Here is a 12994-nt window from a genome sequence, read left to right as displayed (position 1 = left end):
GCAGAGCCTGTACTAGCGCTCTGCCCGGGACTCCGCTCTGGGGAAGACCCTGACACACTGTCCATATATGAGCAGCGATGTCAGGGAATTCCACAGAGTCCCGGAGCAGAGCCGATACTAGCGCTCTGCCCGGGACTTCTCTCTGGGGAAGACCCTGACACACTGTCCATATATGAGCAGCGATGTCAGGGAATTCCACAGAGTCCCGGAGCAGAGCCGATACTAGCGCTCTGCCCGGGACTCCTCTCTGGGGAAGACCCTGACACACTGTCCATATATGGGCAGCGATGTCCGGGAATTCCACAGAGTCCCGGAGCAGAGCCTGTACTAGCGCTCTGCCCGGGACTCCGGCTCTGGGGAAGCCCCAGACATCGCTGTTCATATGTGGACAGCGATGTCAGGGAATTCCACAGAGTCCCGGAGCAGAGCCGACACCAGCGCTCTGCTCGGGACTCCGGCTCTGGGGAAGTACCCAGACATCGCTGTTCATATGTGGACAGCGATGTCAGGGAATTCCACAGAGTCCAGGAGCAGAGCCGACAGTAGCGCTCTGCTCCGCTCTGGGCAAGACCCTGACACACTGTCCATATATGGGCAGCGATGTCAGGGAATTCCACAGAGTCCCGGAGCAGAGCCTGTACTAGCGCTCTGCCCGGGACTCCGGCTCTGGGGAAGCCTAGACATCGCTGTTCATATGTGGACAGCGATGTCAGGGAATTCCAGAGTCTCGGAGCAGAGCCGATACTAGCGGCTCTGTGTCCCGCGGGCCGCAGATGACAGCCCCAGGGGCCGCATGCGGCCCGCGGGCCGCGTGCTTGAGACCCCTGCCTTAAGGTTAACTCTAGCCTAGGTATACAATTGAAGTTTATATAACGTTTATATATTAGATTTATTGTAATTTTGTGTCTTTGGTGTCACAGTAAAATTCTCTCTCTGTCTCTTCTCATACAGAGTAACAAGTGTGAGGAGAGACAGAGACAGGTAGGAGAAACACTTTGTTTTTCATTTTGTGATCACTGTGAATGGTTCTCACAGTGATCACATGAACGGAGACCACTGTTATTGGTCTCCGATCATCACTCTGAAGCCAAGGCTGTTGCTAACAGCCTTGGTTTCAGAAGCAGATTACCCGATGACCGGGAAACCCGCTCCGATGCGGCTCCCTCCGATGCGGCTCCCTCCCAAACCCCACTTGCTATTGAGTGCCGCATCTGAGGGGTTAAAACTGTTCAGAGACCACTGCTAGTGGTCTCCGATCGTTGCCCTGAAGCCCGAGGCTGTTACTAACAGCCCGGTCTTCAGGAGATCTCAGAGAAAACCGCTCCGATGCGGCCCCCTCCCTCGCAAACCACTCAGATGCGGCTGGCACTTGCTATTGAATGCCGCATCTGAGGGGTTAAATACGAACGGAGACCGCTGCTAGTGGTCTCCGATCATTGCCCTGAGGCACGATGCTGTTACCAGCAGCCCGGACTTCTGGAGATCCGGCCGAAACCTCTCCGATGCGGCCCGGTATTTTGTGTATTAACTCATGACTCTCAAGCATAAATTGACACTTCTAATACATCTTTGCATAATCAATTTTAATATTTAATTAATTTACAAGAGCTTTACCAAAATTAGCAATGTTCATTACATGTTCATAGCCCACTACACATGGAAAGTCACCCAGCAGATTTTAAGCAAAATACTAAGCTTTACAATATTGACTGTACAGCCTGGCACATAGGATAACTGCACAATACACAATTATACAAGCTGAAATTGCCAGGCAGCCACATTGTCATACAAAAGCAGATCAATGTTTCTTTTTCTGCATCTCCTTACTGCCTTCAGTTTTGTGCTTTTGTCATAAAATTCCTTTTTATTACATAAAATATTTTTAGTATTAGGTCCTGTTCACATCAGCGTCGGGCTTCCGTTGACCGGTTACATTCGACCTTTCCATCGGAGGAACTGATGAACGAAAAGCCAAACGAAAAGCATAGCGTTTGTTTGCATTACCATTGATTTCAATGGTAATGCTTCCATTGCAGTTGGTTTCCGTTTGTTTCCGTTCCGTAAAGTTTTCGGTTTTTTTCGCGGAAACAATGGTATAGTCGACTGAAATAAATGGTAATGCAAACGGAAGCTATGGTATGGCTTTCAGTTCATTGGTTCCTCCGATGGAAAGGTCGAACGAAACTGAAGAACAGAAGCCAGATGCTGATGTGAACAGGCCCTTATCATTTGTACATGACATACAATGAGCAATCAAAGAACATAATTACATCCATCAATTAATCAATCAATCAATCAATCAATCAATCAATCAATCAATCAATCAATCAATCAATCAATCAATCAATCATTGATAAATAGAGCACAAGCGATAACAGGTTTTATTTATACACATTTTTGTTACAAGCAATATAATACCCTGTTGAATATGCAAGTCCTTTATAACATGGCTGCTAGTTTTCCACATCAAGTCTAGGGCTCATTTTTCCCTATGGGGAAAAGTTATGATTGTAATTTTTGCAACGGTTGCAAGTTGCCTGCAACCTTTTTCCCCTTAAGGCTGGATTCACACATTCAGTTTTGATGCTGTTTTTGGTGCAGCTTTTTAGCTGAAGTCAGAAGTGGATACAAATGGGATGAGGAGTATAAGCCTTTTCTCTATACTTTTACTTCCTTTTATATCCACTTCTGGCTTTGGTTCAAAAACCTGATACCCAAAGACTCCTTAGAATAACTTACTGCTTCGAATTTCAAGAGCAGAGAAACAATGACATGACTTCCTAAATGAATGGGCTCTCCATGTGTTGGATACCCAAACATCTGGAGGATGAACCAACAGTGGGACCCTGTAGCTACTGCTTTTAAACCCAAATCTCCTTTTAAAAGTCATGTAAGCCTAGGTTTAAAAAGTAGTTCTGTATGTTTGTCTCCTTGCCACAGAGATCAAATAAGTCCTAGGAAATGATGGATCTCTGTACTGAGAGCAGCATGTTTAGTCTTTATTGGACTTGCATATTGGTGACTAGATCTTAAGTCTTGTCCTGCCTAACGATACATCTCCATCACATACAACTCTCACTTGGAGTGCTGAGTCCTTTGGGTGCTACAGAACGCAGGAAAGAGACTGATCGGTGTAGGACAGAAGATGCCTCTACTTCAGAAGTGGTGGTGCTGGTGGTCTCTTTTTTTGGGGTAGGAGCACAGGAAGGGAAGAGCTCCCTCCTGGTGGAGCTCTGTATGTGCTCTTGGAGGCAGCAGGAGAAACACACCTTTTTCTCCAATTTCTGGAGGAAAACATTGTTGGTTTTAAAGAAGAGATACACATAGGGGTTAACTGCGCTATTGGTCACAACAAAAATACCCAGTACAGCCATGACCTCTTCATCCAGACCAGTGATGGTGCCAAATGCCACTTTCATCTCTACAACGAAGTAGGGCAGCCCACACACAACGAATAAGATAATGATCACCAGTGTCATTTTTAGCGTCTTGATCTTAGCCCTGGGAATGCAACTATTGGTAGCGATCAGATTTAATGGTCTGTTGGTCACCTGCAGCTCCCATTCTCTATTGTGGTGTTTTGGTGCTCTGCCGGTCCTGCCCTTTCTCCAGATGATGCAGAGTATACGAATGTATGCCACAGATAAGACACAGAAGGGCAAAAAGAAGACCGTGACCGAGCTGTATATGATATAGACCTGGGAGTGCCAGCTGGGTAGCTGCCCAAAGATATTGCGACACCTGCTGCCCTCCTCTGTATAGACTGCTCTGAACACGAACGCTTGTGGGACGGAGAGAAGAAGAGCTAACAGCCAAGCTAAAGCGGCAAAGCATCTAGTGGGCAGAGGGGTGCTTAAAGGGTTCATAACGACATGATGCCTCTCCAGGGCGACTATAGCGATTATATTGGAGGATGCAATGAGTCCAGACACCTGGAACACTTTAAAAATCCGGCAAGAGATATCTCCAGCCAACCACTCGTCCTCCAGCAGCTCCCACACGATCTGAGAGAAGAGAGTCATGAGTGACACGTACAGGTCGGCTAATGCCAAGTGGGTAATTAAAAAGTTAATTTTCCTCTTCTTGTCAGTGCCACTGCAGATCTTGTACAGCACCACAGAGTTGCCCACCAGCGCCACCGTGAAGATGACGGTCATCGTGATGATCCGCAGCTGCCTGTTGTAACGAGGAGCTTCCATCACTTTGTTCTGCCCAGAGCTGTTCAGAAGTGACTGTGTTGGGGGCACACTGCTGCCCACCAGAGACAGGTTCTTGTCTTGAGAAAAGCTCCCGTAGAGGAATAATTCGTCCATGTTCTTGTAAAGGAGCTGTCCACCGTCACTGTGGTGCTGACACCTCCAGCCAAGGAGCAGACTTGTAGGTGACAGGACTGGAGGACTGCGGTGTATATGTCCCTGTCATCTGACGCTCATGTATGGGTGGTCTTCGGACATGCCCCTGTAACACACTGCTCATGAGATGTGGGGGTGGGTGCACGATCACTCTCATCTTTTACGAATCCCAATACACTGAAACAACCTGATGCTGATTGTAAAGTAGGGAAGGAAGACGTCTGTACACACATGATCATTGGAGAACTACAGGTTAATAATGTTCTGTGCTGATCATGTTTTACTGGTTATATGCAAGACAGACAGCCTCACATTGTATTCAGACACTGTTTTACTGCCCATGATGGGGGTTGGTGTCTTCTTATTCACACTGCAATGGGATAAAAAGGATGAATAACAGTTGGTGTAAAAACATGGCAGCATAAATAGATTTATATGTAAATAAGTCCCCCTTATCTGGTGTGTATGGGTACTATATGGGGCTTTCTTGGCCAAAGTGTGTACTAAATAGCTGTACTCTGCATGACATACACTGTAATTTGGTTTGTGCATTGTATACACTGTTAGGATTATTTGGGCGCTTTTTAGCACTTTTTATTTGGACAATGAACTCACTATTTTCCTAAGCTCAGTATGGCACTGTCTGGTCACCATGTGGCACTAGTTATTTGAGCAATGTATAGCATTTCTTGGGCACTTGCACTTTTTATCTGGACACTATATTGCACTTTTTTTTTTTATCATGGACACTTTAATGTGATTGAAATACTTTTATCAATATGGACACATAATTGGTCAACTCTGGCTCTTGTTACTCTGTCAGGTCACATTCAAATAAAGCTTTTAAAGGTATGTTTTTTTGGTGGGGGATAGGCACCAAAACTAATACGTTTCCTGGGCGAAAGAAAGCTGAGTTTTGTCCCTAGGTGTATTCTGCCTGGATTTTTCTGATGCTGCATTGTTAGCATTCCTTTCACATAAATAATGCTACTATATACTGTACACATAAATATTGCCGATATATTCTGTACATATAAATAATGGCACCATATAATCTATACATAAATAAAACCTTTTTAAAATGTATACATAAATAATACCAACATTTACTGTACAAACTAATAACACTGTACATATAAATAATACCTCCATATAATGTGTGTATGTAAATATAGACTGCCATATACTGTATATATAAAAAAATCAAACATATTCTGTATATATATATATATATATATATATATATATATATATATACTGTACACCTTTAACTATAAAATATATTGTACATACATATAAAACTGCTTTATATTGTATATATAATACTGTTTTATACTGTATACTCATATAATACCGCTATATAGTGTATGCACATATAATATTACTGTATACTGTGCATGCATATAATACCACTATATATTTTACTCACATTTATTAATGCTATGTACTTTACTCCCATATACCACTATATACTGTACTAACATATAACACCAATATAAGGTACACACCTATAATATTGCTATATGTTGTACAAATAAAAAATACTGCTTTAAACTCTACACACATATAATACCACTGTATACTCTACTCGCATATATTAACTCTATATACTGTACACACCTATAATATTGCTGTATATTGTACATGCATATAATACCACTGTATACTTTACTCACATGTAATAATGCTATATACTGTACTCGCATATAAGACTACGTCAGGAGTATTGTCGATGTATACCTCTGACGGAAGGCTCTGATATATGTCACTGTATAGGCATACAGTGGTATACATCACATATAGGCTCCCATGTTAAAAATTGTATACTGTGCAATATATATGTTTTCAGGATGCCTCTGCATAGAAAGCGTAGTCAACTATGCTGTGAGCCAGCAATAACTCTATCGACATAGTCCTAAAGAAAACATAGGCAACCGAAAAAAAAGGAATTGATGTATACTAGCTCAATGGAGGCCCAAAGGACACTCTTTTGACATGTCGGGTAAATACAGCCCTATGGATACATTTGGTGTATGGGCCACAAGCTGTTTCCAGCGTATACGCCAAATGTAGGGCTCAAACGTGTTGTGAATAGAGCCTAAAAGTAAGGGTGAAACTGCAGCAGCAATGATTAGAAGCGTCTGGTTTATACAAGAGTTTATTATACAGATCGATGTTATATTAAACCATCCTTTGATTAGTATATGTAAATATAAAGATGTAGCCATCTTTATCTTGACTTTTAACGCATTAAATACACAACAGCAAGAAAATTTGACTTGACATTTTCAATGACTTTTCAATGGCTTTTATTGTGTGATATACCGCTGCAGCAAGTTATCAGAGTCAAGATAAACTTGGCTACATCTGTAGGTCCTTTTTATTTAAAAAGTTTCCTAATAACAACACAGTTATTATCACAGTTCACATAGGGGTTTTCACACCAATAGCTATGGCCTCTTTGGGGCTATTCTAATCTCACTCCGCCTATTTGTTTTATAAAATATATGTTTTTTTAACCTTTTGGGCATAGTAAGTTATATTCCCTGAAGTAAGATGGCCACCGCTTGTATTTTTGTGTTATGCACATGCAAGGACATGCACGTTGAAGTAACAGGCTTGTGACACTACATTATGTCCTGAAATCCGCAGGAGCGCTACAGGAATGCCGGTATCAGCGTGTATAGTTTAGTATAATGTGAAACAGCCGGTCTCAAGATATGGTGAGCACTATATGCACGTTAAAGTTTATCATTTTCACCAGATGTTGTGGATCAATAACTATGCCTCTTTATATTGTTTTTTAAATATTTTTTTTTATTGTACAATAGATATGGCCTATTTAGATTTGTATGTATCAAATGCACTGTGGTTAAACCAATATGCTTGTAAATTTTACATAATGTATTTATTGTACCTACCGTATTATTAAAAACTAATTTGTATAAATAATTACTGCTTAAGGCAGAATGTCTCTATTTAAGGCTTTATTCAGACGAACGGGAATCACGTCCCTGCAACGAGGAGAGTAGTGAACAAGCCGAGTCAAACCAGGAGTGTACGAGGTACCAAACGCAGAGCAGAAGAGTAGTCAGTAAGCCAGGGACAATACGAAGCAGGGACAAGTAGTTCAAAAAGCTGCAGCAGGGCCAGGAAACCAACAGAGAAGAATCACAAGCAAGGAGGAACAGGAAAGGCAGGTATAGATAGACAGAGAGCGGGAGCTAGCTCCGTCTGGCCAGGCTGTGATAGGCTCTCCCACTCCTAAGCATGCCATCCATGGTGGAAGATGGAGTCAGTCTCACAGACATAGAAGCAGGTGCAGACTTATTACCTATGGGCGTGGATACAGAAGCTGTGCCTGGCAGATCCTTAACAATAACACTGTTTAAAAGCCCTAGAAGCCCTGTATAACACTCTTAGGTCACCCATGAGTGTATCCAAGTACTTTTGAGCTGTCTTTAAGGCAAAGTTAGTGTCAAAGTTATGCCAACATGTATGGCTATAGGAAAACGGATGGGACACGGTGATAACTAACAGAAACCACAGCACTTGTGCATGTTGTATGCTTAATGCATTGTTAAAAAAGGTACAAAAATTAACCATTTTTGGCGGCAGATGCCTGTCAGGGTTCATACATATAAGGTGGTAAAAGAAGAAGCAATGGCTTTTGACAAGCCCTCAAAAAATTTACCCTTTATGGTGGCAGATGCCTGCCGGGGTTCATCCATACATGGATGTAAAAGCAACAAGCAATGGCTTTTCACAAGCCCTCCAGGCCTGCTTGTAGCAGACGGCAGTGGAGGTGTATTGGTGGTAGTAGAGGTAGCCAACGGACAGCAAGGGTGGTGGTGGTAGTAGTAGCAGCAGCACATTAACAGACTGGACAGTCACAGGACAAAGCCCTGTGGTGGGGCAGGCCTGCTTGTAGCAGACGGCACTGGAGGTGTAGTGGTGGTATTATAGGTAGCCAACGGACAACAAGGGTGGTGGTGGTAGTAGTAGTAGCAGCACATTAACAGACTGGACAGTCACAGACAAAGCCCTGTGGTGGGGCAGGCCTGCTTGTAGCAGACGGCACTGGAGGTGTATTGGTGGTAGTAGAGGTAGCCAACGGACAGCACGGGTGGTGGTAGTAGTAGTAGTAGCAGCACATTAACAGACTGGACAGTCACAGGACAAAGCCCTGTGGTGGGGCTGGCCTCAGGCCTGCTTGTAGCAGACGGCACTGGAGGTGTATTGGTGGTAGTAGAGGTAGCCAACGGACAGCAATGGTGGTGGTAGAAGTAGTAAGCAGCACATTAACAGACTGGACAGTCACAGGACAAAGCCCTGTGGTGGGGCAGGCCTGCTTGTAGCAGACAGCACTGGAGGTGTATTGGTGGTAGTAGAGGTAGCCAACGGACAGCACGGGTGGTGGTAGTAGTAATAGTAGTAGTAGTAGCAGCACATTAACAGACTGGACAGTCACAGGACAAAGCCCTGTGGTGGGGCAGGCCTGCTTGTAGCAGACGGCACTGGAGGTGTATTGGTGGTAGTAGAGGTAGCCAACGGACAGCAAGGGTGGTGGTGGTGGTAGTAGTAGCAGCACATTAACAGAATGGACAGTCACAGGACAAAGCCCTGTGGTGGGGCAGGCCTGCTTGTAGCAGATAGCACTGGAGGTGTATTGGTGGTAGTAGAGGTAGCCAACGGACAGCAAGGGTGGTGGTGGTAGTAGTAGCAGCACATTAACAGAATGGACAGTCACAGGACAAAGCCCTGTGGTGGGGCAGGCCTGCTTGTAGCAGACGGCACTGGAGGTGTATTGGTGGTAGTAGAGGTAGCCAACGGACAGCAAGAGTGGTGGTGGTAGTACTAGTAGCAGCACATTAACAGACTGGACAGTCACAGGACAAAGCAAGCCCTGTGGTGGGGCAGGCCTGCTTGTAGCAGGCGGCACTGGAGGTGTATTGCTGGTAGTAGAGGTAGCCAACTGACAGCAAGGGTGGTGGTGGTAGTAGTAGCAGCACATTAACAGACTGGACAGTCACAGGACAAAGCCCTGTGGTGGGGCAGGCCTGCTTGTAGCAGACGGCACTGGAGGTGTATTGGTGGTAGTAGAGGTAGCCAACGGACAGCAAGGGTGGTGGTGGTGGTAGTAGTAGCAGCAGCACATTAACAGACTGGACAGTCACAGGACAAAGCCCTGTGGTGGGGCTGGCCTCAGGCCTGCTTGTAGCAGACGGCAGTGGAGGTGTATTGGTGGTAGTAGAGGTAGGCAACGGACAGCATGGGTGGTGGTAGTAGTAGTAGTAGTAGTAGCAGCACATTAACAGACTGGACAGTCACAGAAAAAGCCCTGTGGTGGGGCAGGCCTGCTTGTAGCAGACGGCACTGGAGGTGTATTGGTGGTAGTAGAGGTAGCCAACGGACAGCACGGGTGGTGGTAGTAGTAGTAGTAGTAGTAGCAGCACATTAACAGACTGGACAGTCACAGACAAAGCCCTGTGGTGGGGCAGGCCTGCTTGTAGCAGACGGCACTGGAGGTGTATTGGTGGTAGTAGAGGTAGCCAACGGACAGCACAGGTGGTGGTAGTAGTAGTAGTAGTAGCAGCACATTAACAGACTGGACAGTCACAGGACAAAGCCCTGTGATGGGGCTGGCCTCAGGCCTGCTTGTAGCAGACGGCACTGGGGGTGGATTGGTGGTAGTAGAGGTAGCCAACGGACAGCAAGAGTGGTGGTGGTAGTAGTAGCAGCACATTAACAGACTGGACAGTCACAGACAAAGCCCTGTGGTGGGGCAGGCCTGCTTGTAGCAGACGGCACTGGAGGTGTATTGGTGGTAGTAGAGGTAGCCAAAGGACAGCACGGGAGGTGGTAGTAGTAGTAGTAGCAGCACATTAACAGACTGGACAGTCACAGGACAAAGCCCTGTGGTGGGGCTGGCCTCAGGCCTGCTTGTAGCAGACGGCAGTGGAGGTGTATTGGTGGTAGTAGAGGTAGGCAACGGACAGCAAGGGTGGTGGTGGTGGTAGTAGTAGCAGCACATTAACAGACTGGACAGTCACAGGACAAAGCCCTGTGGTGGGGCAGACCTGCTTGTAGCAGACGGCACTGGAGGTGTATTGGTGGTAGTAGAGGTAGCCAACGGACAGCAAGGGTGGTGGTGGTAGTAGTAGTAGTAGCACATTAACAGACTGGACAGTCACAGACAAAGCCCTGTGGTGGGGCTGGCCTCAGGCCTGCTTGTAGCAGACGGCACTGGAGGTGTATTGGTGGTAGTAGAGGTAGCCAACGGACAGCACGGGTGGTGGTAGTAGTAGTAGTAGCAGCACATTAACAGACTGGACAGTCACAGACAAAGCCCTGTGGTGGGGCAGGCCTGCTTGTAGCCGACGGCACTGGAGGTGTATTGGTGGTAGTAGAGGTAGCCAACGGACAGCAAGGGTGGTGGTGGTAGTAGTAGTAGCAGCACATTAACAGACTGGACAGTCACAGACAAAGCCCTGTGGTGGGGCAGGCCTGCTTGTAGCAGACGGCACTGGAGGTGTATTGGTGGTAGTAGAGGTAGCCAACGGACAGCACGGGAGGTGGTAGTAGTAGTAGTAGCAGCACATTAACAGACTGGACAGTCACAGGACAAAGCCCTGTGGTGGGGCTGGCCTCAGGCCTGCTTGTAGCAGACGGCAGTGGAGGTGTATTGGTGGTAGTAGAGGTAGGCAACGGACAGCAAGGGTGGTGGTGGTGGTAGTAGTAGCAGCACATTAACAGACTGGACAGTCACAGGACAAAGCCCTGTGGTGGAGCAGGCCTGCTTGTAGCAGAAGGCACTGGAGGTGTAATGGTGGTAGTAGAGGTAGCCAACGGACAGGAAGAGTGGTGGTGGTAGTAGTAGCAGCACATTAACAGACTGGACAGTCACAGGACAAAGCCCTGTGCTGGGGCAGGCCTGCTTGTAGCAGGCGGCACTGGAGGTGTATTGGTGGTAGTAGAGGTAGCCAACTGACAGCAAGGGTGGTGGTGGTAGTAGTAGCAGCACATTAACAGACTGGACAGTCACAGGACAAAGCCCTGTGGTGGGGCAGGCCTGCTTGTAGCAGACGGCACTGGAGGTGTATTGGTGGTAGTAGAGGTAGCCAACGGACAGCAAGGGTGGTGGTGGTAGTAGTAGTAGTAGCACATTAACAGACTGGACAGTCACAGACAAAGCCCTGTGGTGGGGCTGGCCTCAGGCCTGCTTGTAGCAGACGGCAGTGGAGGTGTATTGGTGGTAGTAGAGGTAGGCAACGGACAGCATGGGTGGTGGTAGTAGTAGTAGTAGTAGTAGCAGCACATTAACAGACTGGACAGTCACAGACAAAGCCCTGTGGTGGGGCAGGCCTGCTTGTAGCAGACGGCAGTGGAGGTGTATTGGTGGTAGTAGAGGTAGGCAACGGACAGCATGGGTGGTGGTAGTAGTAGTAGTAGTAGTAGTAGCAGCACATTAACAGACTGGACAGTCACAGACAAAGCCCTGTGGTGGGGCAGGCCTGCTTGTAGCAGACGGCACTGGAGGTGTATTGGTGGTAGTAGAGGTAGCCAACGGACAGCACGGGTGGTGGTAGTAGTAGTAGTAGTAGTAGCAGCACATTAACAGACTGGACAGTCACAGACAAAGCCCTGTTGTGGGGCAGGCCTGCTTGTAGCAGACGGCACTGGAGGTGTATTAGTGGTAGTAGAGGTAGCCAACGGACAGCACAGGTGGTGGTAGTAGTAGTAGTAGTAGCAGCACATTAACAGACTGGACAGTCACAGGACAAAGCCCTGTGATGGGGCTGGCCTCAGGCCTGCTTGTAGCAGACGGCACTGGGGGTGGATTGGTGGTAGTAGAGGTAGCCAACGGACAGCAAGAGTGGTGGTGGTAGTAGTAGCAGCACATTAACATACTGGACAGTCACAGGACAAAGCCCTGTGGTGGGGCAGGCCTGCTTGTAGCAGACGGCACTGGAGGTGTATTGGTGGTAGTAGAGGTACCCAACGGACAGCAAGGGTGGTGGTGGTGGTAGTAGTAGCAGCACATTAACAGAATGGACAGTCACAGGACAAAGCCCTGTGGTGGGGCAGGCCTGCTTGTAGCAGACAGCACTGGGGGTGGATTGGTGGTAGAAGTAGTAGCAGCAACAACAGCAGCGGCACATTAAAAAAAGAGTGGACAGGACAGAATCCCGTAGTAGCAGGCGGCAGTAGCAGGCGGCAGCGGCAGCAGCAGCAGCAATGTCAGATCTAATCAGTGGCATCAGGCACAGGGGTTTTAAAATCCTCACTGATCCACACTTGATTCATTTTCAGAAACGTGAGTTTTTCCAAGCTGTTGGCGGACAATCTTGTTCACTTAGGGGTGGCGAAGCCCCCTGCTGCGCTGAATACCCTCTCTGACGCTACACTGGAGGGTGGACAAGACAGTACACCCATGGCAAACTGGGCCAGTTCTTGCCAATGATCCAATCTGCTGACCCAGAAGTCCATGGGGTCTAGGATCAGGATTTCTGACGGAGAAAGGGCACAGTCCAGGTACGAGTGAACCTGGTTGGTTAGGTGATGGTGATGGTGAACATCCCTTTTGTGACTACGATGTGTGTCAGGTCGGGGTATTGGATGTAAAAATGTTGTCATCATAT

At 46.9% G+C, this 12994-nt stretch overlaps 1 protein-coding gene across 1 annotated transcript; it reads right to left on the bottom strand.

Moving 5' to 3' along the window:
- Nucleotides 1–1632: 1632 nt before the first annotated feature.
- On the bottom strand, nt 1633–4412 carry GPR150 (G protein-coupled receptor 150). The gene has a single exon (XM_075854846.1). It carries the CDS (start codon nt 4311–4313, stop codon nt 3063–3065), a length of 1251 nt encoding a protein of 416 aa, XP_075710961.1. The 5' UTR covers nt 4314–4412; the 3' UTR covers nt 1633–3062.
- Between the last annotated feature and the right edge of the window lie 8582 nt (nt 4413–12994).

This window comes from Rhinoderma darwinii, chromosome 1 (assembly GCF_050947455.1).
Source record: "Rhinoderma darwinii isolate aRhiDar2 chromosome 1, aRhiDar2.hap1, whole genome shotgun sequence".
Lineage (NCBI taxonomy): Eukaryota > Metazoa > Chordata > Amphibia > Anura > Rhinodermatidae > Rhinoderma > Rhinoderma darwinii.
This window is presented reverse-complemented; position numbering and strand designations above follow the sequence as displayed.